Genomic DNA, 27,055 nt, shown 5'->3' on the forward strand with positions numbered 1-27,055 from the left:
CATTTTGCAGTAGTCAAAAGGAAACAAACAAAAAGGGAAAAGCTGGTCAAAGAAAGGTTCAGAGAAGGCATTTAAAAAAAAAAAAAGGACCAAACAAAAAAAAGAGAACAATACGAGACCAACAGAGCACAATCGCTATTCCTCCCATATGGTCAGTGTCTCTGATGGTTGCCTGCAGGGAATAGACAGCTGTCTGGAGCTGCTGATGGATCAGACAGAGCAAAGCCCAGGGGAGAAGAGATGGAGGAAGAGAGGGAGGTGAAGAGGGTGAAGGGGAGATAGGAAGCAAGAGGGAGGGAAGGGAGACCGACAACTCAGTAGACGATGGAAAGAGAAAGAGAAAGAGAGGGGGGGGGGGGGGGGGGGGGGGGGGTTAAACTGAAGAAATTGATTTAGCAGAGGAACAACTAGACAGTGAGAGAGAGAGCAAATAGGGGAATAGAGAGGCCGTGATTGGGCAGGAGGTAAAAAGGAGAGGAGTGGAGTGAGGAGGAGAGGAGTAAAGGAGTAATGATAAAGTTGGGAGGAACGGGCTGAAAGAAGGAGATGGATGCATCAAGTTCCCTGAGAGACAGATGAGGATTTAGTTTCCAAACTTCAGAGTCCTCCCTGCCTGTGCTGTCACTTACCAGACTCGCTGCAAGATGTCTGTAGCAAGCTGTGAGACCACACACACACACACACACACACAGAGGGGAGCAGACTGAAATGTATGTGGTTCCGGTAACCCCCTCATATTGGTGGGCGTCTGTTTTATAGGTCAACAGTTTTAGAAACGGGCTTCATGCTATGTGGCTAAACCGAACGCTCCTCTCCACTTACCTGTGCGTTGCCATGGTAACCGAGGGGAGCCATTAGCTGAGGCAAGTATCACAATGGGCCAACATGCACTATTTTTATTTAAAAAAAAAAAAAATTATTGCTGAGCATGGCGGGGTATGTTCTGTGGACACTAATAGAGTACCACCACACAGTGGAGATATTTTCACCCTGGAGTTAGTGATTGTCCAGAGAGAAATACAGAACCCACATAACCCATGACACACAAACACACACACTCACCCTGTAGGTATTTTAAACTGGCAGTCATTTAGGGGCTACAGAGGCAGCAAGGCAGGAACTCGCCTACTGCTGCTTGCATCCATAAACATACTAAGAATATGACGCACAGACGAGCACACGCTGTTGAGTGTGTTATTTCATCTTCAGCAAGAGCTAACACTTATCATCATAACTTCACTGCATCGCCACTGCTTACATTTGAGAAGCAGGCGAGAAACAGACAAATCACCCCTTTGTAAATGCAAAGTATAAGACTGAGGCCAATCTATTACCAATCCCACGCACTGCTGGTCGACCCAATATAGATTGATGAGGTGGAAAGGGAACTAAATAAGCTGTCGGCAGAAGTGGTTATATGGCTGGCTTTATGAAGGCAAACCGGTCTGCATCGTGAAATTACACCTGCTTGGATTCCAATGCAACAATTAGTTTGAGCTGGGTGTCAGAGAGTGGTGTATGTAACTGGGAACAGTTGGTGGGATGTCTAAGCTACTGTACACTCCACAGCTGATGCCATACACATACATGAGCCCCCACACACACACCACAAACTTTCATCATAGCAGCAAACTGTCAACCTTGGGAAAAAAACATACTTCTCCACTGTCAGAGGCAGGGAATGGTGGCAGATCACAGTCGGTGTTGTGTTGTTATTGAGGCGGTGGTGGAGGAGGCATCTGCAGGCAAAGTCTTGTCCCGCTGCGACTCTCACAGAAACAGACAGGTGGACACACATTGCTAGATATAGACTCCAGTTGTATTTATAATACAAACATCTCTCAAAGGTAGATCTGCTCTAGAAGCAGAAATAATAACAGTGGTTGAGCTAAACCTCAATGGGTGGAGCCCAAACCCACAGATTTTCTGGCTAAGTAACAGACTGGAGTGACAAAGGTAAGAGGTAAGAGAGTGGCAAATATTATGAAGCCTTGCACTTGTTATAACTAAAATGATTCAGCAAGACTAGTTAACTAACGTAGTTTGCTAGCTTGTATGGTCATGAAAGAATTCCCGCATTATTTTATTTAGATGATGTGCTGTTAGTTCCTCATGCATTTGCTGTTGAAGTCTACTAGTTACCTTGTCGATTAGCTAGTTACCAATTACCAAGTGTCAATCCAGTGTTCCCAGGGTCCTGTGTTCCCTAGGTCTTATATTCCTAGGACCCTATGTTCCCTAGGTCTTATATTCCTAGGACCCTATGTTCCCTAGGTCTTATATTCCTAGGACCCTATGTTTCCTAGGTCTTTAATCCTAGGACCCTATGTTCCTGGGTTCCTATGTTCCCATGGTCCTATGTTCCCAGGGCAATATGTTACCAAAGCCCTGTGTTTCCAAGGTCTCATGTTCCCAGGGTCTTATGTTCCCAGCGCTCTGTGTTTCAAGGTCCAAGGGCCCTATATTCTCAAGATTCGGAAGGCCATGTATTCCCTGGGCTGTGTTCCCAAGGTCGTATTTTCCCTGGGCCCCATGTCCGTAAGGTTCTATGTTCCCAGGGCTCTATGTTCTGATGGTCCTATGTTCCCAGGGCCTTATGTTCACAGGGCCCTATGTACCAAAGTCCTATGTTCCCAGGGCCCAAGGTTGTAAAGGCCTTATGTTGCCAGGGCAACATAGAGCACTGTGTTGCCAGTGTTCCATGTTCCCAAGCTGAAAAAGTTCCCTCAGTGTATTTTTTTCAAGCTGAAAACAGCTCCATGTTCCCTAAATCCCATGTTTCTTTAACATAAAAAGGAGAGTAATGTCCTTTAATCTGTTATCCCAACAAAAATGCATAATCTGATTTGAAGAAACAATTTTGAACAGGTGGCAATTGAATAAGTTCAGCAAGTGCTTGATGACATATGCGCTTCTTGAATCTATGCTCATATGAAGCTGTAAAACAAACAGCTTGAAGCACAATGTTTTGAAAGATTTGCAAGAAAAACAGCCACCAGGGTAAACCACAGTAGTAACAGAACAGAAAAAAAGGTTAATTATTACACTGACAGTCAGATGTAGCACCACAGGACAGTCTTGCATAGGGCCTGGTAGAGGGAAGCTAAACTGGGCAATGCTCCATAGCATATAAATGGGAATATGAATGGAGTACTTCAGTAAGCAATGAATGTAGCTTAATTGTAATGTTGTCTCACTTAGAGTAAGTTCAATATTCACATTGTTTTGTTCATGTAAACAGTCGACCAGATGATTTCCATCTCTAGAGCAATTCTGTGTCTAAAAAATATTTATATAACTAGTCCAATCTGCTAAATAAACAAATTCACTGACATGTAAAAGCTCTCACACTTGCAATCCAACTCCTTCTTAATGTCTCACACATGCACACGCGCGCGCACACACACACACACACACATGCACACACACACCAGCGTCGTCATCGTCTGTCCTCTGTGGGCTGTGTCCTACAGAATAGTCACCTGCCATCTGGTGTGGTGGTTCAGGTCTCATCTGGTCGGCTCCGCTATGACAGGCAAGAAGACAAAACACTGCTGCTGCCACTGCTGCTCTTTCTGCAGGGAATGTTAAACCATATCAGACCCAGAATCAAATATGAGACATTTAATCTCACCACGCTGCACCCAGAAGATTTTTTAAAAAATATATGTCGTCACCCTTGAGTGGCAGCCTGCCAGACATGTGTCGGCGGCCCATTTTGAATGTCGTCCCTATAGCAAACACTGCTCCAAACCAGTGATTCTTAGCTTAGTTGACTGTGCAGTTGAATTTGTTCATATACAGTTTGAGATTTTGTAAAACGAATTAAAAAAAAAAGTATGTAAAAGCAAACTGTATTCAAGGTCTCTTTCAGTAACCTCATAGACCCATTGAAATTTCTCAACTGCTCTGAGAAAAATCCATCTGAATAAGTATTGTATTATTATTTCCATGACACCCAATCCCAGTCTATCTGGCAGTCTGGCTCAGCTGTGTAAGCAGATGGATCAGGGCAGAGATTTACAAATATGCATTTTCCAGTTGGCAGAAATCAGTTGTTACTCCTACTTTATCGTGTAAACCAAAGATTTGCTTGCAATTGGCTCTGTTTGAACAATTGAAAACTAGATTAGTTCTAGTTCCATGCATGCCAGCTGTGAGCGTCCTGGCACACAATGTGATAAAACTGCTTTTCTGTGACAGTCAGGGATCCAGACAAGACCTTTGATTTTTTTTTTAGTAGCAGTGCTTATTTAACCAGCAAAGGGTTTAGAGAAAAAGATGTTACTCTCATGGATAAAATCACAGCTACTGTGAGATGAGACTGATGAAAAAGGAGCATCATGTTTCGCCAAACTGTTCATGCAGCATAATCCGGGTGAATCCATGTGCTTCTTTGTGCAGCCAAACAAGGGTCTTATTTCATTTTCCCCTCAAGCCCTTGTCCCTTTATATTGTCGTGTTTTATCATCTTTCTGCAAAGTCCTGGTTGATAGTATAGTAACATATAGATCATTAACAACTATCGTGCTATTGCAAATCACTTAGATGGCCTTGATCTTGGCAATTTGCATTTAAAAAGTCTTTAACTAATAATATTATGTGAAGAATGCCATATACATGCTTCAGATTTGGTCCATTTTTTTCAGCTCCTCAGTTACTCTTTCTATTATCACAATTCAACCAAGGCTTGAACTTGTCAATACATCATTACTTGGCAGATCACACTGTTAAGCCTGGGCTCGCTTGAACAGTTAGGGAGGGGGGCTGTTGTAATCTTCATGTTAACCTGGAGCTGGATTTCATTGTGCTTTTGGAGGGTGTGTTAGTAGCACTGTGTATATATGTGTGTGTGTGTGTGGGTGTGTGTGTGTGTGTGTGTGTGTGTGTGTGTGTGTGTGTGTGTGTGTGTGTGTGTCAGACTGGCAGTAACACACAGCCACACTCAAAGAGAAGGGAGCACGTCTAGTAAAACCACACATAGTCTCACATCCAGTTTTAAAATTATTGCGTCCCAATGTGTCAAGCGACCCAGACACTAACCAGCCCACCAAACTGGGCTTTAACTGCATGTATTCATTCCCTTATTAATGTGCAACATAAAACTAAGTACCATACAGTATCTACAGTAAGACTTGCAATAGTGTGCCGTATTATACAGTGCAATAAGGCTTTAATGTCTTCCTCCAGATGAAGAATAGGACATGTCATCTATCTGCTCTCTGGATGTGTTGCAGACATTCCTCTCAGCAGACATGCACTGTGACAGGCGTTGGGTAGCACAGTCCTCTCTGTGCACGGCTGATGTCAGACTCAGGCTAAGGTGATGTTTCCCCTGTTGGCTGCTCTGTCAAAGCTCATTCCACCCTGACGCTAACCCTTGTGTCAAGGAGACAGTGATGTCTTGAAAATATGTTTGGTCATGCCCAAGCATGTGCCACATAACTCTCTGCTCACTTTGAGTTTGGCCACAAGAAACAGCAGACAAGTTTCACTGTGCTGGTCAGTGCAGACGTTGGGTAACATCAGTCCAGAGTGATATTATTAGAGAGTAGTATTAGTGATATCATAGGGCTGGGATGATATGCTTATCTCCCAATTTGATACAGTCATGATACTTGGGTGCCGAATTGTGATTCTTAAGTACTGCGATTTGATTTTATGATTTATTGTGATTTTTGTTTGTTTTTTTAACACTAGACCACAGGAAAACGTTGAATCATTCATTTCAAGAGACTGTATAGCACAAGTCCTATTTCCAGAAACAATGCACATCAAGTATTTAAGCTCTTAAGTACTGTGATTCTACAAGTAGTAGTATTAGTAGTGTAAGTAGTAGTTGTGGTTTGATAATACGAGTTATTGTGCTTTTTGTTTTTTTGTTTTTTGTTTTTTTGAACTATATCACTTCAAGAATCAAAAACTCAATTAAAAGAATCACGATATTTAAGTGAATCGATTTTTCCCCAACCCCACAGTATTAATAGCATTAGTCATAATTTTAGCAGTGGTATTTATAGTACAGCTACTATAGTATATTAGCTGTAGTACTAGTATTAGTGTTAATAGAAGCAGCTGTAATAGTAGTTGCAGTAGTAGTGGTATTAAAAGTAGAAGTAGCAGCAGCAGTAGTAGTAATAATAGTAGTAGCAATACTTATAGTACTGTGCTGGAAGCAGCACTAGCAACAGTAGTTGTAGTACTAGTATTAGTGTTAATAGAAGCAGTTGTAATAGTAGTTGCAGTAGTAGTGGTAATAGTAGTTGCCGATTCCTGAGTTAGCACCTCTGATCAGGTTTGAGTTGAGTTTATTCCCAGCCAAAAAATGCTTCAGAAACTCAAAATAAAAAAAAAAAAAAAAAAAAAAAAAAGCTATATGGCTCTCAGTATTAAATTTCTGCATGACAGCTAAGGCCCTGAGGTTAGCCAGTGTTTTGCCAAGAGACTGCACCTCATGCCACTTCATTAATAGCAGAAGGCAGCTTGACTTGCTGGGTTTCCCATACGCTGTTTGCAGCTTGAGCAATGGCCCAAAATGCCTTTCTTGAATATTTTGGGTAGTTATTGCAGAAGATGTTGCTAAATACCAAAAAAACATGAAAACTAACCCAACTGACAACAGGGTGTTGCTTCATAGTTAGCTTGCAGTTTTAAGCTCTAAGCAATATCAACAAAACACTGATGCTGGCTTGAACCCAGACATCTAACAAGTCTCTGTGGCATCTCATAATGAGAAACAGTCCCGATCAGGCCAGATTTAAATGTCTAATTTTGAAACAGCATGTCATTGTTATTCCGTACTCAGTGAGCGTGGATGGACATTCAACAGGCCAAGCAGCTCTTGTGTCCAGTAGGCTAGTTGACGGCTGCGGAGTTAGATGCACTGCATGGATAAATTCATAAATAATTCCCTCATTGTTGCCGCCTGGCTGGCAGGCAGTGCCAGCAAGCCAGAATCCATCGTCTTTAAAACTTAAGTCATGGAAGAGTGTGTGCTTGTGGGATGAGGCAAGAGCAGCTCACACAGCTCTCATTGTATTTTCCTTCATTTTCATCATTCTCTCTCTGTCCCCTCTTCCTCTCATTTCTCTGTTACCTCCATGCTCTTAAAGTCCCTCCACTCTCTTGACTGTCACTAGCCTCACTTCATTTCTTTTTTTCCCCTCTCACTATCTGTCAGTTGGCCTTTCTGCCTCTAATACCCAAACTAAATAACTCTGTGTTAGTGGTCCTTTGATAAGGCTGGGTCTGTATTCTGCCTTATCCTGACACTCCAAGCCGAGACACAGAGCCGAAATACTGAGAGTGGGTGGACAGCAGTTATGCCCTCTGGCTTAGCCTAAGGCGCCCCATTTCTTGAAAGTTTGGACACCGCAGGGATAGAGGGCAACAGATGATGTACAGAGGTTACTATGGCACTTATAAAAGAGCATAATTACTTATAATGATGTTTCAGTTAGGAAAGCTGGGGATTTACACATTTGTTTGTATTAAAGCTTTAGTACAGAACTTTTAATTAGGGATCAACAGTATACTCTATCTAATGTCAAACAAGGTCCAATAATGATGATGAAGCCTCAACTACCAATAAAGCTCTGTGTACTCTGTGAACATTTAGCAATTTCTACTGGAATCGTATGATTTTAAATTGTAGCATGGGTAATTACCTCATCTGACAAGTCCATGACTTTCTCAGATTTTTCCCTGTTTTTCTTTGCACATTAAAAGCAGTCCAGTTGTGTACTTCTCAAGTTGGATTCAGTTTATTTCCATGAGAGAAGTATAGAATTTTTTCGTTGTTTTTGCTTTTTTTAATTTCCAGAAAATAGTGTGTATGTGTATTCATGCACACATGCATTATGTGCATATGTATGTGTCCACGTGTATGTGCGTGTGTGAGTGTGCACTCCAGAAGAAAGAGGATATGGGGATTTGAGAAGGGGAGCTGGATATCAAGGCCCAAACACATTGTGACCATGCCATACAATTTGACTCAGCTGTCATTGTGACAGTTTGAAAAATCGCTTCTATCCTCTGAGCAACAGGTGTTTTTTTTTTTTTTTTTTCTTTTTTTGAGCACTTATGTGACAGCCGTGGAGACAAATGAAAGTCTCTCGATTGTTCTGGTGAGATGTGCAACAGAAGGAATTCAAAGTCTTTTCTCTGTGCGTTTTGAGCTTCAGACATCTCTCTGACCAGACAGACATCCTCCATCCTCAATTTTGAGCCACGTTTTGATTCCACTTCCAGTCTTGATGTTGTTTGTTGTTTTATGAAAGAGGAGAGATGAAATTGTTTCTTCACACATACAAAATGTTTCATGATGCCGAGACCAAGGCAGACCATTGAAAATACATCAAACATTACAAAAGCATTTGGGTATCAGCTTCAATATCAGCCTGCTTATTTGGAGAGACAAGGGTTTCTGCAGGGCACTGACGCCTATCACAGTTTTGATCTCACACATATTTATATCCATGTCATATGTCATATTATGAACTTTTAATTCAGACGGGTGACATTTAATTTTGGGGAACTGGCTACAAATGTAGTTTGCTTTGAGGGCAAGTGCTTGGGGTCTAGGGGGTTTAGCAGGATTCATGCTCTATCGCTTGGGAGACATTTGCATTCAATGGGTGACGCAAGTATTCTATGGACGTACAAATGTAGGTCAGTGGTGTTCAATTGGGAGTAAGTGGGTGCAGAAACAGGGCTATTCAGAAAGATGAATGTGCATCACGACAGATATATGAATAATTCTTATGTTAATGTGGCTTATACTGAGGGGAGGATCATGATAGAGTAGCGAGGTTTCACTTCCTGACCCTAAATCCTGAGGGCACACTGCTAATGTACAGGCTGTGGATCAGGATTTTTTTTTTTTTTTCCAATTCAGTATTTCTCAAAGTCAGAACAGATAGAAACTCTTTTTTCCTTATTCATAAAATTAAAGCAATAAATAATTAATTTTATATTACTTGGCACATAAAGCCCTATGCATTAGTGATGTGCAGGTCGCTCTAAGTCACTCGAAGCCGCCTTCATTAGCAACTTACCTGACAACTGCCGAACATTGGTGGTGATTTTAATAAAACTGAAACCCACATCCGCATGAACCCACTTGGCTAATGATACATAATCCCAGGAGAGATGAAGTATGCTGAAAAATGAGCCAATTTAGTGAAGAATATTCTGTCTGATAATTTCAGTCTTTTCAGCCTTCAACGTGTTTGTGGTTATCTGGTTGAACCTCTTTAACTCTGCCTCTGGATTTGATGCGATGTTGCAGCTATAAAACAATGGTGTCCTGGAATATTTTACTCAGTGTAAGTGTGATGTAGCTTCAGTGAGGTTTTGCAGTCAGCAGACACAGAATATGTATTTGACATTGTCGTACAATATAGAAAAAAAAAAGATGTTTTTTTTTTTTTTTCCCCAAAAGGAAAATTATTCAATTAATTCAAGAGTTTAAAATCAAAGTACCCCAAATGACAGACAAAGATCCACCTTTATGAACTAAAAAATATGCTTCGTATTTTACTGATTTGTTTTTTTCCCCTTTATTCATTGCACTTATAGAAAAAAAAAATGCTGTTTGCAGTGTTTTTGTGCTGCTTTTTCATTTGAACTTCAGTTTTAATCACAATGCACATTCAAAGATTAGTCTCGCATAACAGAGGGTCATGATATAGCACAGGAATTCCAAGGGAAATTAAAATATAACATCACATAATTGTTATTATTGTAAACCTAAAATCAATTGTCTACAATTCATTGTCCAGCCTTAGTTGGTGCATTGTAACATACTGCAGCTGCAGTGCAGGTTTTTGGTTTTATCTTTGAATGGCCTGAAATACAAGCAACATTAGCCAGCCTTTTAGAAGAAGAACATCTTTTCCCTCAATGCTAATCAATTCTGGAAAGATTCCCCCTTTTCCAGATGATGTTCTTTCCTACGCAGCTACATGTTGCAATCAGGAAATCGATTTCTTCACTCCAGCCCAGCTGATGGAAACATAGCTCTTCTCTGTCACTAAGTGTCCCTTTCTGACTCTCTCATTGTCTCTCTTCATTCTTCTTCTGTCTTCTCAGTCCTCTTTTCTGCTTCTTTCTCCTCCTTTTTCCTCCATCTGCTTCCTCCTCCTCCTCCTGCTCCTCCTGCTCCTCCTCCTCCTCCTCCTCCTGTGTAATTGAATAGCAGGCAGGGCTGACCCTTTTATGCCCTAACTGTCACCAAGTTTCTCCTCATTTTTCTGCTCTCACTCCCAAACTGTTTCTCCTGTCTCATTTTCCTCCCTTATTCCCAGTCTATTCTGTAGAGACCCACACTTTTTTTGTCTTTTTTTGTGCTTCTCTCTCCGTTGTGACAATTCACTGAATTGTGCCTCCATTGGAGCCAACTCAGTCTTAAACCTTCAGACATAATGGGATTTTAAATGACAGAGGAATAAAAGGAAGAGGTGGAAACAAAAGAAACATGGTAAAAGTACAACTCTTTAACCTTGAAAAACTCACTTTTACAGTGAAACAAGAGGGTGTGCATGGAGGGAGTGTGTCCCTGTGTACACCTGGGCACATTTTTGTGTGTGTATGTGTGTGCTGTTTCTCTTATAAATATGACAATCTGCATCCTCTATCCACCTCGGGGCTGTCACCTATCACAGTAACAGGTTATGACTATGTATGATGCCTTCTGGCCAATTGTTATATGACTGAAACTCTCTCTCTTTCTCTCTCTCTCTCTCTCTCTCTCTCGCTCTCTCTCTCTCTCTCTCTCTCTCTCTCCTTCCCAGTGGGATTCCAGGAAAGAAGTGTGGAGTCATTATCTTCACTGCCGAAGAGCTCAGTAACTGTAGGGTCAGTACACACACACACACACACACACACACACACACACACAGCTGGCCAGTTTAATATCTCTCTGCTTTGCCATCTCCAGTCTGTTAGTGCTCAATCTGACTTTTGTTCGGACAGTTTCATACAGTCTGCTACTGTCAGCGTCCAAGCATTTTTTTTTCCCGCCCTTATGTTTTCCTTATAAGTGACAGCTTGTATGTACCCCTCCTCTCCTCCCACTTCCCCTGTCACCCCAGAAGCTGTTGCCTGACAAGGGAATGAAGTCAAGCCTTACGAAATGCCACAAATGTGCAAGTTTTGAAGGGAAAATAACCCTCAATTCGATGCCTCAAAAAAAAAAAAAAAAAAAAAGCCCCGCATTGTAGGAATTGCAGGATGATTCACCTGCCAAAAGATGCCTCATTTTAACAGGACACCTCAATACTTTTTTTGACTTTTTACATTCTCCCATCCCAAAAAAAGTATTCAGCACTGTGAAAGCCTGATGTTGTGTTACCCAGAGCTCTCAACAGCTCTCTGCTTAATGTTTATAATGAACTGTCAAGATGGTTTCTCTCCTACAAACGAAGTGATTTTCCTCTCCCAATTTTCCCATTTTTCCATCACTATAATAAATTAATAGCGTCCAGTCATACACTACCAGAATTTCCTGTGTGTGTGTGTGTGTGTGTGTGTGTGTGTGTGTGTGTTTATGGGAGCTCTGGGGATCCTTATGCGAACAGGCTTATCTTGGTTGTGTTTACCATCGTTACTCTGGGAGGGTTTGCTCCTGACAAGATCCAACTGCTCTTTCGAAATTCTGATAAGTATGAATCTGTGTACGTGTGTGTGTGTGTGTGCGTGTGTGTGTGTGTGTGTTTGTGTGAGAGAGAGAGACAGAGAGAGAGAGAGAGAGAGAGAGAGAGAGAGGAGAGGGGGGCATCAGACAACCCCTATCTGTCAATGACAAACTCGGATTTCCCATGATACCCTCCTACTGGAGGCAAAGACGAAATTATTTCATTAATGAGAAACCACATGTGAAACCATAAACATCTATCTATCTATCTATCTATCTATCTATCTCTTTCTCTTTTTTGTTTTCCTCCCACATTTCCATCTCTTGTCCCTGGCATCAACCAAACAGAAGCTAGACCAACGCCGCCATTCATTAACTGCTATAACCACCCATACATATGTATGAAGCCATTCCCACTGCCTCTCTGACTATATTACAGCCACCCATAACACAATCATTTTCTCCCACGGGTTCATTTTTTCCTCAAGTATAATGTATTATTTAAATGAAAAGTTGGATTGCAATCACTGTAAACTAGGTATGATTTGGTTATTATGCTGCAGATAGTGATAAACTCACACATTTGCATTGCCCAAATACAGAATTTGTTTTACTTGTCACTTAGTATGCAGCACAAGGCTTGGTTTCCAAATTGTTGTGCTTGAATCCTGCGAATCCTTTGCCCTCATCGCTGAGAAATGAGTTCCCAGACAAAACAAGTTGTTGAGTTAGACCCGAAATTGCGTCAGAAGGATCAAATTCATCTCTAATTAAAACATTTGCCGTCTCTCTCTCAGGACATTGCTACCATGCAGCTGTGTGCTAACAAGCTGGACAAGAAAGACTTCTTTGGCAAGTCGGACCCTTTCCTGGTTTTCTACCGGAGTAACGAGGATGGGACGTGAGTGTGAACATTCTGGGGGTGAACTCAGTCTCCATTTTCATGTGGAATAGATCCGTTTACAGAAAAAGGGCTCTGTTTCAATACTAGCACCTTCAGACCTCACCATTCTTTATGCTACTGTATATTAACCCATTTGTGTCTCAAGGAAGTCTCAAGTATTTGCATAGCTTCTCCACTGCATTACTAACTCTTAGGAATTTATTATCTGAGAGTTCAACAATATCAGTATGTCTTGGTATGAGGATGAGTTTCTTAACTAGCTGGAAAAGGAAACTTGAAGCCATAAGGGTACCAACTCAGATCAATAAAAATGATCTCCCCTATGTGAAAAATGTACCATTAAGTTATTGCTGATCAAAGCAGTGAAGCAGTGAAGGCCCAACAGGCCCAGTGGTGCCATTCATTAGGTAGCAGTAAAAGACTGAGCAGCTCCCAGGAGGGAAAATGTGAAGCTGTAAGAAAAAGAAGTTGGATGTAGCTGAAGCAAGTACGCCCGCTTCGATAAATAAGTTAAAACTAAACTAAACTAAACTAAACACAACAAACATAAACAAAACAACAAACAAGCAAACAAACAAAGCTGGGTATATTGGCACTGCAAAATGCACATCTTAAACAACAGTGCCAGTCTAACTTTGACTCACAGCCTGTTGACTAGTGTCTGCAAGTGGTTTTAAATGACCTCTGATCGTTTTTATATGCATGCCACATCTAATTCGATGTTTCAACATTTTCTTGTTTTTCATCATTTTAAAGTTATTAACATTTCACTCTCAGACAGGCTTGAATTTAGCATTGTCTCCACCAACAATTCTACAATAAAGGCAAAAAAAATTACAGAATCACAGATATGACAATAACTTCTGACTGACTAAATGAAAAGGGGCTTTGATTTCAGTCTCTATTACAATAGCATAATGAAGCAACGAAAAGATTATTTGACAAAACAATTAAGGCAGCATGCTCACTGTGATGGATTGCCTCACTCAGGCAGCTTTCAAGTGGCAAAATGAATGGTAGCAAATGGTTTCTACAGAAGGTAGGAAATTGAGGTGTGACATCGAAAGCACCGAGGACAGCGTGAGAATTATTTAAATGACAAACATAAACTAAATGATTAGCGTAAACGCAAAATCAGACTGGCAATGCCCTTTACCATGATTACAGGTTACATTTGTCTCCAATGCAAATCAGATCGGTTTTTAAATTGTTCCTGAAACAAGTAGCTCCACCCATGTTTTTTGTTTGCAATATGTTTATTTGAATTTTCTCATGCACAACATTACAGTGAGCAGTGAGACATGATTCAGAGATTGAAGGGGCTCAGATAACATATCATAATAACTTCTGCACTTTAGTTGACAACAGGATTATTTCTGCCTCCAAGAAATGTTTTCCAGAGGAAAAACTCGAATTTGAAAAATCTCAAATACACTCTAAAGACACTTCAACAGACATAAAACCACACAATATCCTGAAGAGCACTGTTGTAGTGCTCCTCCTGCCTTTACCAGTGTCACAGGTACAATATGGACTATAGGTACAACATGTGATCAATATGCATGTGCACTCCCTGCAGTGGCTTTGTGTCTGTTGTTCTATTTGCAGATTCACCATCTGCCATAAGACAGAGGTGATCAAGAACACGCTGAACCCCGTGTGGCAGCCCTTCACCATCCCTGTTAGAGCCCTCTGCAACGGCGACTATGACAGGTCAGATAACATTTCAATGAGCTTTCCTTCTGTTTAAATGGACTGCTGATGAGCTGTCACCAGGAAGCATTTCATTAGTATTCAGACACTGAAGACAAGAGGTAAGAAAAACGGAGTGAAAATGGCTGCAAGCAAGCCCACACTCCCTCTGATTAATCTGATTAAGATGAAGTGAGGGAACACTGAAGAGGACCAATAAGAAACGGGCTCCCTCTGCACCTGGGTGACATCACCTGTTGCTGAGGCCGGTCAGAATAATGCCAGCAGTCGGTTATGGTGTCCCAGGGACCAGCACTGGTGTTATTAAGACTGACTCGGTTTTCACAACGCCGCTGATGCACATATGTGCTCTTTAAAATCTGGGTGGAATCTGCTCGAAAGTGGCTCTGACGCACTTTCAAGGAAAATGATTGTTTGTGGCAGCTGCGTTTTGTGTTAATCGTGGAGAAAAGGAGCAAAGGAGAAAAAGTGCTTTCTGAATCTTGCTGCTGAAAAGCTTGACAGGGAAACTTATAAAGCTGAAATGTTGTCTAGGTATAGCTTATCAAAAGCAAAATGCAGTGTGTATAGAGACTTCTATTGTGCATGCAGCGCTGCGTACAGTGGCACTTTTGCTGCGATAACAGTTATCTCAGTCCATTATTGTGATATTTGTTAGGCTTCTTGCTTCGATTTATCACCCTCAAAGCCCTCTAGTTTATCTGGAACACTAAACCCTTTAAATAGACTTTTTTTTTTTTTTTAAAGACTTTTTTTCCCCTCCTGTCAAGGCAAGAACAGATGCATAGGTTAAAGGTGCATTGCAGAGGGTAATGAAAGTGAGGACCATTCAGATTTAACTGATGAAAAATGTGGATTAAGCACGTAATTTGAGGGGTGAATCTTCATGGTTCTCGTCGTTATGACATGCATACTGTACTCCATGTATTTTGCCAGCCGAGTCTAAACAGTCCTCACTTTAATTGACCCTCACTTATTTTTCATAATGCCTTGTTGTCCTTGAATGTGACCAATACCTGATCTGAGGGGAATCATACAAAAATGTACCACTGATAAAAATAACAGTAGTTATTATTATGAGATGGAGTTGAACATCATTATTATCAATGCAAGTAGCAGTCTTGTGTGAAAACATGATAGCAGTAGCACTGATAATTAAGGTGATTAGCTCCAAAGCTAGGCCTGGTCTACAAACAATTCCCATGAACTTGGAAATGGAAATGTTCCCTTTGATATTTTGAAATGACCAAATGAGTCATTCACCTAACACAGCCCGACTAACAGGCCCTCCCATATGGCTGGGAACATATTTTTATTCATTTACGTTGGTATAGCATGGAAACTAAAAATGTTTTATTCATTTTGCCTGGCATGATGTGAAATTGATAATGCTGTGCAGCTGAGCACCCCTCTGAACATAGATGGACACTGTAAGTCTAAACTCAGATAGTGTTGCTGCTACTTACTGCGGCAGTAATCCTCTTCAGCATGGGGACACTATTGAATCAGCAAGTGTGTGTTTGCTCTGTGCCCCACGTGATGCTGTGAAAACACTCTTTTTTTGATGGGGGATGGTTTAGTAAAGAGTGTTCCTGAGATACAACACTGATTACTGGTCTCTTTCTATTTCAGAACAGTGAAAATAGATGTCTATGACTGGGATCGAGATGGAAGGTAAAAGCAGAGCCGCATGAATTCACGCTGACGTCCCTGACATGTCAATAGGGAATAAAACGTACGCTTTATGCATATCCTGTGGGGAGAGATTTGAAGTGTCTGGCAAAGTCTTATGCAGTAGGGAAAAAAAAAATAACGACTTCTACAATGAGGAGAAAGACAGACGTTGTGAGATTGACAGAAGCTAAAATGGAAAAAGATGTGCGGACAGAGATAGAGCACTGACAGTTGCATATCAAAATACTTGTGTTCTTCCCTGCCTGTTTTTTCTGAGTGTTGTTTGGCTCCTGTCTGCAGCCACGACTTCATCGGTGAGTTCACCACCAGCTACAGAGAGCTGTCTCGAGGGCAGAACCAGTTCAATGTCTATGAGGTGAGACACATCAGGACGGCTCGCTGCAAAAAACAACATGTGACTCCAATTTTGGTGCTTTTCTTGCAATTTCAGCTGAGAGAGATTACAGCAGAAAACCCTTTTAAAGCCCACTGTGTAGGCTTGAAACTGCATGGTCTTAAAGCTAAAAACAAAGGGGGTGACACTTTGATGGATGGATTGACATACAGACAGCTAGATTAAAGATAAACCAAATGATATGAACAAATGCAGTAACAAAAACTACTGATGCACAATGGTAATAAGGATAAAAACTATTTATCTGCAGTGCAATCCTCTCTAAGAGGAGCAAAACACACACATCAGCCATCAGTGATGATAAAGCGAAGTCTTGCACTGCTGATTTCATTAATGCCCACAGCTCATTAAAGCCTGCTCAGCAAAAAAAATAGTGCACTCCCAACAAACAAATTAACCACCGCCAGGTAATGAACGCAGAAATAAAATTTGCTTGTGTTTTAAAGGAAGTTGAAGTTAGAGCTAATCATATACCCCCAAAAGGCAGCTTGTTTTATGTATTACTATAAAGCCCAAACTGCAGATGTTTGGCCAAGACTAACATGGATGGGTGGATGGGTAGCTTGTTAGATGGATGGAGGGAAGCGTTAACATTTTCACTCTGAAAAGTCCATCTTATTCGCTCCACTGGGTATCACAGTTAAACATAATATCCTTGTCAGTACCGCTGCCAGTATCATCTGGAATCTGCAATATGTATTCATACGCAGAGTGAAATGTCTTATCTTCCCGAGGGGTAAATTGGTTTTAGAAGTACCCTCTTAATCGTTCCAATCCAAATTACCTTTTCCCACCGTGGACAGGTTTTAAATCCCAAGAAGAAAGGCAAAAAGAAGAAATACATCAACTCTGGGACCGTGAGTAAACCTGCCTGTCATATCGTCTGTCTGTGATTTATATGTTGTGTTAGTTATGTAATATTGGCACTGCCCCTTTACACCTGTTTCATGATGCCCGAATTTGTTTGCATGGCTCAGTTTCGCTGTCCCTCTCTAACATTTTGACTTAAGGTTGCTTTTCTCTCGCCATCTGTGTTGCTGTCCGTGTGTGTGTGTGTGTGTGTGTGTGTCCATGTCTGTGTGGTTCACCAGGTAACTCTGCTGTCCTTCAAAGTGGAGTCAGAGTACACCTTTGTGGATTTCATTCGAGGCGGGTGAGTGGAATAGTAATTAGTCTGTCCTTGCAGCGAGTGTCAATAGCCAGCATTTTGTTTGCGTTTGTGCGTGCATCTCTCGAGCGTTCTGAAGATGCAAGATTGAATTTCCTGATGGGTGTTTTTTGCGAACATCATGTTGAATTTCTATTAGGCCTGAAGGGCAAAGTTTTAGGGAAGTTCACATTGGTAAATCTCATTTGTAAATATCTAATTTATTCAGTTCATTCACTTTTAATTACCACTTTCATTTGTTTTAGCTAATTAGCCCTTCAAGACGTTGGAGGGAATATTATCCCACCATACTAATTACCCAGTGAACCAGTAAACTGATTAAATCTGTGTGTGTGTTACAGAGTGTGTGTGCCGGAGAAGCGGTTCAGAGTGTATATAAGGCTTTGTTCGCCTCTTCTTTCCTTTGTGACATTTTGTTTTCTATCTTCCCTGCAACAGAACACAACTCAACTTCACAGTAGCTATAGACTTCACAGCATCTAATGGTAAGTCAAGTGGTGTAACTGGTGTATATTTCATATGTTGTACTTTCTGTTGCATGCATGGGTTGTGTGTGCCTGTTGTCTATAAGGGCAGGCCTATCCATTTTGGTGCCCTAAGCAAGACTGTGATGGGCGGTGTTGCTTCTTCCATCCTTTCTTTGTAGCAAAGTATGGTCTCATTTTACCTGATAGCTGCTCTGCTGACTAACTCTCCCCTTATTGGACAGGCCTGGCCAGTCAGCAGGATCTAGAGCTGCTGCCGTGATGGACTGACAGGCTGTAGTCTGTGTTGCAGCTGACTGGGGTCTGCAGGTTGTAGAGAAGGATTAGTATACAGAGTAGACGGCGTGCATGTTCCTTCACCTGCAGGCCAATCCAAAAATTAGTGAGTTAATAATCATTTATTTTAAAACAGGTACAGCCCCGTGACATTGCAGTCTCTTATCAGACGCATGTAAAAAGCCAGCAAAGATGGATAACAATCACAACGCATTAGCTACTGCTCAACACAGTCACATACACATCCAAAGCAACAAGAGTGAAAGGTTCACTTGTTCTGCTAAAACTGATTACATGGATAAACAATGACTTTTGGTATATGTTTTTGAAATTGTTGAGGGTTGAGTTATTCAAGCTTTTTGTTATTATGTCATTTAATAAAACATGTTTATCAGAGTTCTGAACCAGTGTGTGTGATCAGGTATTTTAATATTACTAATATTTTAATAAGTTTTTAATTCAAGCAGAGATATATAGTATATAAATTTAATGAAAATACACAAACACATTATCGTTCCTAAACTTGCAGCTACAAAGGCCTACTAATAGTTGCTATCTAGCAGAATTCATTGTGTTTTACTGCTCTTCCATTATTGCACAGAGTTCGGTTCGCAAAATGGAAGTATAACCATGAGCTGACATAAAAGGAACAGCTAGCAACACGTTGGTTGGTCTGGCATTCGTTCATATTGTTGCCCGCTTTAACTAAATTGTCAGACATCGGCTTGAAAACTGCGTGTGATGATTTTAGAGAATTCAAACGCTACCAGCCGTCATAAACTTGCTAGCTTTTTCATGTAACTGTAAAGAGTTAAAGCCACTGCTAACCTGACTAACTCCATTTTGACGTGAAATAGCAGGTAAGCCCAGGTGTTACCAATGACATTAATTCTGATTCCGTTAACAGCGATTAGCATGAACAAAACATCGTTAGTAACACCTGTGTTTAGCTTAGTGAACATAAATGTTGTTTTTGGTGGTTCAAACCAGTCAACCAGTTGTTTTATTTAACATTCCGATCATATATTTGATATTTGTGGTGATGATATGTTATTTTGAAGGCAGAAACATTTTTCCATCACGTAACACCAATGCTAAGGGTTAGACAGCTACCTGTCTCCAGCAGCTAACCTTGCCGGGTTGACACTTTAGTTAGCATTAGCTCGACACACAACGAAATGCTATGGCTGCACACAAACCATTGTATTAGACTTTCTTTTCCTCCCTCGACTTTTCCCCCTCAACTTCTATTTTCTTCCTGGACAGCTTGGACCTTTTCATGGTGAAGTAGCACACAGACAATCTCTGACTTCTCGGCTGCTGTTCTGTGATGTGTTTCCAACCATCGCTTCCCCGCCTCTCCACCTCCTGAAGCTGTCAAATACTGGGGGGAAAAAAAGAAACTTTGGGCAGGAGTATCACAAAGTTTTACTTTATTATATATTAATTTGTGAAGGAGACATCATGAGACAGTGGCACCTGAAAGGAGAGCGTGGGTCCAGTAAATGACTCATTATGGGGTTTTTGTTCAACGTCATGTCATTTGAAGCATTAAAGAAGTTTTTTTGCGAGCAGTCCAGCTCCATTTCAGCCGTCAGCCTTCAGCTTCAAATGGAGCTCCAGAAAGTTCTCCAGATACTTTGAGCAACATAAGACAAGTATTTTCTAGCTATGCAAAACCAAGTATATCAATTATAACACCATCACATGCAGCACGTTTTCAGTTTCACAAGTTTCCTTGTCTGTTATTTCAGTTAACACGTGAAAGACCACGACTCAACACTGAGATATTAAATTAAAATTTCTCAAACCCTAGAAATGAAATGGCCTCATCTTCCCAGACTTTTCCAAAGGTTTTCGGCTTGAAAGGCATGCCTTTTCAGTGTCCAAATAGAGAATGCAAATACATGATCTATTAGAGAACAAGGTGCTTTAAGGTGCTTTAATATGAACACATGCTTTACTATGTTATGTCATTAAGTTACACTTCCAATAACCTGTAAACAGTTATATTTTATAATTAAGACACTGACTTGTTTTTGTTGTTTTTATTCCAAAAACTAATTTTCATAGTATGGTTTTTCATTTCCTTTCGTGCATTAGGGTTATGAGAACGCTGTAATGCTGTATGGTCTGTTGATCATGCAGCTCCAGACACTCGCTGATCCCATCTTTTTGCGGTCACCTTTTGAAAATGGTTTCACCACCACATTCCTTTTGGTTTCAATTAGAAATATTCATTATGGACTAATGAGTGAACATTCCTATTATAATTTAATGTCTGTGTTAATGTTTAATTACAAGAGCTAGCTTAAAAAATAATTGGGAAAAAGGATACTCTAAATAAAAGAAATAACCATTTTAATTAATGTTGGGATATGCAAGTCACTGTGACCGCGCCACTGATTAATTGCATGCTTGTGCAACAGGACCGAGCTATGCCTTCGAGATCACATTTACATTAATGAGGTATTCAGTGAATCAAGTGTAACTAACAACATATAGGAATATCTGATAGGAATAATGTGCAGACGAAAGGCATAATGGCCAATATCAATAATATATTTTGTTTTTTTCTTGCATATTTAGAGGTTACACGCTTGATTTCATGCTTTTGAATGTGTATCGATATTGCAAAAAAGGATCCAGTGTGAACGATGTGGCAGATGTGACCAGTGTAGATCAAACCAAAGTTATTGTCACTGCCAAACAACTAGTCCAGTAATTTTAGGCCAAAATTGGGGTCAACCTAGGACAAATTGCAAGAGAAGCAAACTCAACTGATTTTGGATCCTCAGTTTGTCCTGAGTGAGGGGAAAAAAGTCCCAAGAAATCCCATTGGTGGAAAGTTTTGAAAATCACCTATTTATGACCACATATTACCAAAAAACACTGTTTTTAACACACAGGGGAAAGAGGTTCAAAATTTTACTTTCAGATATCACTATAAAAATTCACAAGATGATTACACACACAAAGACAAGAAAAAAAGTCTATTACAAGTTCTTTGAATTATTCTGTTTTCACATGCATATCACACATTATCTGATTTGATATGTGCTAATAAGGAATATAAGGAATAAATGCCAGAAGAGACATTTAAACAGTAAATTAAAAGGTTACTATATATATATAGTAACCTTGAATTAAAAGGTTACTATATAACAGTGAATTAAAAGGTTACTATATATATAGTAACCTTTTAATTCACTGTTTAAATATCTGTTCTGGCATTTAGTCCTCATATTCCTTATTAGCGCATATCAAATCAGATAATGTGTGATATGCATGTGTAAACAGAATAATTCAAAGAACTGGTGATTGACTTTTTTTCTTGTCTTTGTGTGTATAATCATCTTGTGAATTTTTATAGTGATATCTGAAAGTAAAATTTTGATCCCTTTCCCCTGTGTGTTAAAAACAGTGTTTTTTGGTAATATGTGGTCATAAATAGGTGATTTTCAAAACTTTCCACCAATGGGATTTCTTGGGACTTTTTTTCCCTCACTCAGGACAAACTGAGGATCCAAAATCAGTTGAGTTTGCTTCTCTTGCAATTTGTCCTAGGTTTTTTCATAAAATGACTGGACTAAACAGCCATACCCCTTAAAACTGGCCCTGGTACTCACCTAAACATGATCGCTGGTTAACGTTGTGCACATGCTGAAAATTGTGAACATTTTTTGAATATCATACATCTAAATTGTGTTGTCACATATTTTGCGGTGGAAGGATGTAACATTCATATTATTTGTGTCCTCAGCAGTAATCTGGAGAGTTTGTGCTCATTTGTGTTGAACATATGCCACATCCCAGTCAAAGGCTGCAACCATGATGGTGAAGCAGTGTTTGTGTGTATGTGTGGTTGTGTTTATGCATTTGTACATGTTTCCTCTTCCCTCCAAACTTTCCACTTGAATCCCAAGCAGATGAATGCCTTATAGAGGAATTGCAGTTGTGTTTCAGATGTCTTCATGTCCATTAGCACATCATGGTCATCATGATCCAGTGAAGCACTAGCAGTAACACCTGTAACACCATACACAGGAGCCATGCTTTAAAAAGAAAGATGTCAAAAAAAATATGTGGCACATGACTTTAGGTCAGTTTAGCAATGCTAAATAATGAATTCTCTGAATAGGTAGGTTTGTTTCCACTTGAGCTATGGCTACCACACAGCAGCAGGCTTTGAAAGGACTAAAGTGTGACACCCTCACACATCTAAGGACAATGCATGATAAGTCACTGAGTTTTTAGTCACAGTCAGTGAGATTTGCAGGGTCACAATTTGCAAGACTACAACTAGATTCATTTTGAGACAAATATTATAGGAATATTACAGTGATGCTTCTTCAGGGAATCCATAAGGGTTGACTCATGAGTAATACTAGTGTGTGTGCGCGTGTGTGTGTGTATGTATGTGTGTGAGAATCCGCCTATCTGGGTTACCTTGACTACCGGTGAATGAAGGTGCGGAGTCTAAAAACAGTCCTGGTTGTTATGGATGTAGTGAGATAACATGCCGGTCGGAGAATGGTGGGAGCCCTCAGCAGCGTTGCAAACACATGTGAACATATACATATACAAGACTTGTTCTGATTGGTTGAAACAGATTTACCTGAACAGGACGTGCATGAACGTGAGTGGGCGTTAATTGGGTCAGGTGGGCAAGAGTAGAGCAGGGAGGAAAAGCTGCAGGACAGTGGGCCTTGAGGACGGGGCTTGGGGCCACAGTGGTAACTAGCATCAACCAGCCACTAGTACTAGATATGTTAGCTAGAGTGCAAATCAGATGTGGATGTGACAATAGTAGTTGTAATATTACATTAAATAATGCTGTATTTTCTCTTCATCAATGTATCGATACCTATTCTTTATGCTGTTCATGTTCACATTATGTTTCTCCTGTCTACATTTTAGTGCACTGTGCTCAACAAATTGGCAACAAAATTTTGAATTACATTGTTTTGAGTCAGTTTGTCACACAATTTCCAACGTGTTGAATATTTTATTAAGCTACTTAATCTAGTAAGTTGTAAGTTGTAAGATGTGGTTATAAATTTTAAGTATTGCGATTTCTCATAGAACTACAGTAATTGCCTTCTCCAGCTTTCAAAGTAGGCATACCAACACTTGCAGTGATTGGCAGATTGACAGTAAAATGTAAAGATAAAATTCTTAGACATCACTATTTTCTATGACATGTTTTCAGACTAAATTAAAACAAATGATGTGGAGCCACAGATAGCACTGAATCACATCTCTAGTGCTGCATTCCCCTCTGTGGTCTCTGCTGTTAAACACAAACGATCCTAACACAACCTTGTCCATAATTAGTGTGCCTAGCAACAGCTACGTCTTCAACATTTTTTGTTGTTGTTGCCTTGTTTTTCTTTGTTCCAGTCGGATGTTATTTTCTGTTTACCTTCATTTTGGACATTTTGTTTTTTTCAACCCTCCCCACGCCCCGGTTTGTTTCCCCAATTTGGGAGTCCTTGCTCTGTACCATGTCCTGTGTCAGTTTGCTATGCGTGGGTGACAAACAGAGAGGGAGATTGAGACATATTAACATTCATTTCCTGGTGTTCTGTGTGTGTCATCCTCCAGGTAACCCGTCTCAGCCCACCTCCCTGCACTATATGAGTCCCTACCAAATGAATGCATATGCCATGGCTCTGAAAGCAGTGGGGGAGATTATCCAGGACTACGACAGCGACAAGCTCTTCCCTGCCTATGGCTTTGGAGCTAAGCTGCCCCCTGACGGCAAAGTCTCCCACGCATTCCCACTGGTAACACACATACATAAAACACACACACACACACACACACACACATACAAACATACACACACACACACACACACACACACACACACAGACAGGCACATAAACATACAGAAATATAGACATGCAAGCAGATGGCTGCCTACAGGAACACATACACAGACAAACACACACTGGCATTTACATACACATACATACACACATGACAATGCACACACAGGCATCTCCATACATAACACTCAGCCCACCTATCCACCCACCTACACACACACACATGCACCTACCCACACAAACAGAACACACCTAGCAGGGTGTGGTTTGGACTAGGAGTTGTCGCTGCGGCAACAGCTGGCCGCACAAGTTCAGAAGCTGGCTCATCTCCCTGCCCAGCAGGAAACTCCCAGCATCCCCTCCTCTCCCTCCGTACTTCCTCCTGAGGGATGAGAGCAGCCAGTCAGAAACTGCTGGATGCTAATCTGATGTAAAGCTGACCCATATATCTCTCAGTCTTTTTTTTTTTTTTTTTTTTTTTTTTATTACTGATCAGAACTGTTAACAAGGAGAAGTGCAAAAGGCTGTTTTTGAAAATATATTATTAGCAGCCGTCTGCACTGTCTCCTGTTTGTTGTTTAGAAATTAGTTATGTGGAATTGTGTTTCATTAGACCTCATTCAGGATAAGTGGGACATATTCCTCTTTATGTCCTGTATATAAATGTCCCAGTGTGCCTGAATAAACAAGGACTTTTATTATTGAAAAACAAGATTAGCAAAAACTAAGACTAACTGGGTTAAGATGTAATTGCAGACAATGTCACAGTATTCAGGAAACTTAACTGGATTTCTTTTATTTGAGAGAATCAAGGTTATACCAGCTCAACTGGGCTTTTGAAAAAAAAAAAAAAAAAAAAAAAAAGATATGATGCTTACATGCACCAACAAAAAAAACAAAACAAAAATAGTCATTAAACTAGAGTCTAATACAGTAATGCTACTTGGGGTGAGACAATAAATCCATAAAGCCATACATTGCAATACTTCCTCTTGTGAGACATTATGGATACACTTGTGCCATGTGTTGATATTTGAGTTTTCAACGCAATTTGCACAGATGCACATTTGGGCTCCTATTTGCTCCCTGCCTTTAGATATTTTAATGGGCTGCTGTTCTGTCACTGTGCACTGTGCATGATGGTGGAAAACTATTTTGCCTTTTCCAGGGTAGTTTTTCTTTTTCAGTTATAGACATCTTGATGTATCATAGCTGCATATCTTACAATATATCACATATCGCAGAATTGCCTGTGTCGTGATGCCATCGTTATCGTGGGTAAATTATTGTGATTGTTTTGCATCACTACCCAGTGATTGCTGCTTCTAACTACTTCTGTAATACTTCAGCTGGTATTAGTAATAATTCTGTCTATTGGTGCACATGTAGATAGACCAACAGATCTCATTGTATTACAGTAGGTAAAACTTACACAGTATTAATGACAAACTGAATATGTTGAAGCACCCTGTTCATTACTTTGTGTGTACACTGGTTGTAATGGTGAAAAACTGGGTACTTGACTGTTGCAGAGTGGAGACGCTGATAATCCCAACTGTGTGGGCATCGAGGGCGTTCTGGAGGCGTACTTCCAGAGCCTGAGGACGGTGCAGCTGTATGGACCCACCAACTTCGCACCTGTTATCAACCAAGTGGCAAAGTGAGTTTGGAGTGTGTGTGCGCACTCATTTGGTTTGTTTTCTTCCATGTGATTCATAATGGAGAAGTTTACTTTTTTGCATTGGATTGATTTAGGTCCACAGAGTCCACAGAGGCTTGTAAATAAATAAATAAAAGTCACTCTAAATTAACTTCTTTTGGTGACTTGTCTGCCACGTCAGTGATTTTAGAGGTAGAGGGAGTTGCAACAAATCTGATTCCAGTCCTGTTAATGACTTGTGTGCACTCTTCTTCTCTGTTTTCCATGCTGGTTAACAAAGCATGAAGAAATCGCTGTATAGTTGTTCAGCATCAGCCCAGAGCTCTAGTGATATGGATTGTGTTATTGTGCCATTGTGTTATTATGTTATAGTGAATTTGCCTTAAGGCTTTGTCTATTAAGATGTAAAATTGATCACCACTGAAATATCATCATGTGGTAGCTTTGCTCCATTTGTGATTTAGTCATGAAACTTTAACACTGGGAGAGCCATTTGCTGTTGCTCAGTAGACAAAACAAAAGCACTTCAACCCTCAAGCTGTAGAAATTAATAATTGAGCAGGAGAAGTTGATAAATAAATATACTACATATTAAATTTGTATTTTTCTTATACATTTTTTGCCATTTATGTCTAGAAGCTAAGCCGATGGTGCACCAGGCATGTTTCCATGGAAACTATCTGTCAAAATGGACTTGTCAAAAAGGCTCTTTGCCACTTTCCATGTATTTATTTCTAAAAAGAAATTTTCTTAAAACATTAGTTAGGATAGCAACTGTTGGAAGCTGACGAGGGAAATTTCTCACTTTCTTAATTTCATTCAATAGGTTTGCATCTTCAACATTAGTCCTTGTCTGTCTCTGGTATGCATAAGAGATTCATTCTCAGTCACTGTCAAAAAGTGTCAAAAATTTGCGTTCCTTCTGTCTTCCATCACTGTCCTGGAGACACATCCCCCTCCCCCTCCTCCTCATCATCATCCTCCTGTCTTCTCAGCTACTATGAGCGTCTCTTGTGCATCGAGCATTTAGCAGAGAAGCCAGCAGTCGATGAAAAGACACTAGAGGCACTATGTAGCGTGTACAGTCCAGGTTGAAATTATTGCTGTCAACTGTAATAAATCACACAGAAAACTTTTTGATTTTTTCCTCTTTTTTTCCTCTATTTTTCTATTTTGTGCCTTACAGCTGACAGCCCACAATATATGATTAACAGGAAAATAAAAACACAAAAAACTCTTCTGCTCCAGGCCGTGCTATGTTTTTTCTTGTGGAAAAAGCTTCTACATCTGG

The 27,055-nt window shown here is 40.3% G+C and overlaps 1 protein-coding gene across 3 annotated transcripts in view; it reads left to right on the top strand.

The window, feature by feature from the left end:
- LOC115362332 (copine-9-like) overlaps positions 1-27,055 on the top strand; it is a 72,341-nt gene that overhangs the window by 30,411 nt on the left and 14,875 nt on the right. For all 3 annotated transcript variants that reach the window (XM_030056218.1, XM_030056220.1, XM_030056219.1), the window contains 10 exons: positions 10,794-10,857; positions 12,433-12,536; positions 14,148-14,252; positions 15,885-15,926; positions 16,227-16,302; positions 17,145-17,198; positions 17,433-17,494; positions 17,948-17,994; positions 23,878-24,059; positions 25,637-25,764. In XM_030056218.1, coding sequence (XP_029912078.1) covers positions 10,794-10,857; positions 12,433-12,536; positions 14,148-14,252; positions 15,885-15,926; positions 16,227-16,302; positions 17,145-17,198; positions 17,433-17,494; positions 17,948-17,994; positions 23,878-24,059; positions 25,637-25,764 — 864 coding nt within the window. The remainder of the gene's footprint in view (positions 1-10,793; positions 10,858-12,432; positions 12,537-14,147; positions 14,253-15,884; positions 15,927-16,226; positions 16,303-17,144; positions 17,199-17,432; positions 17,495-17,947; positions 17,995-23,877; positions 24,060-25,636; positions 25,765-27,055) is intronic.

This window comes from Myripristis murdjan, chromosome 7 (assembly GCF_902150065.1).
Source record: "Myripristis murdjan chromosome 7, fMyrMur1.1, whole genome shotgun sequence".
Classification (NCBI taxonomy): Eukaryota; Metazoa; Chordata; class Actinopteri; order Holocentriformes; family Holocentridae; genus Myripristis; species Myripristis murdjan.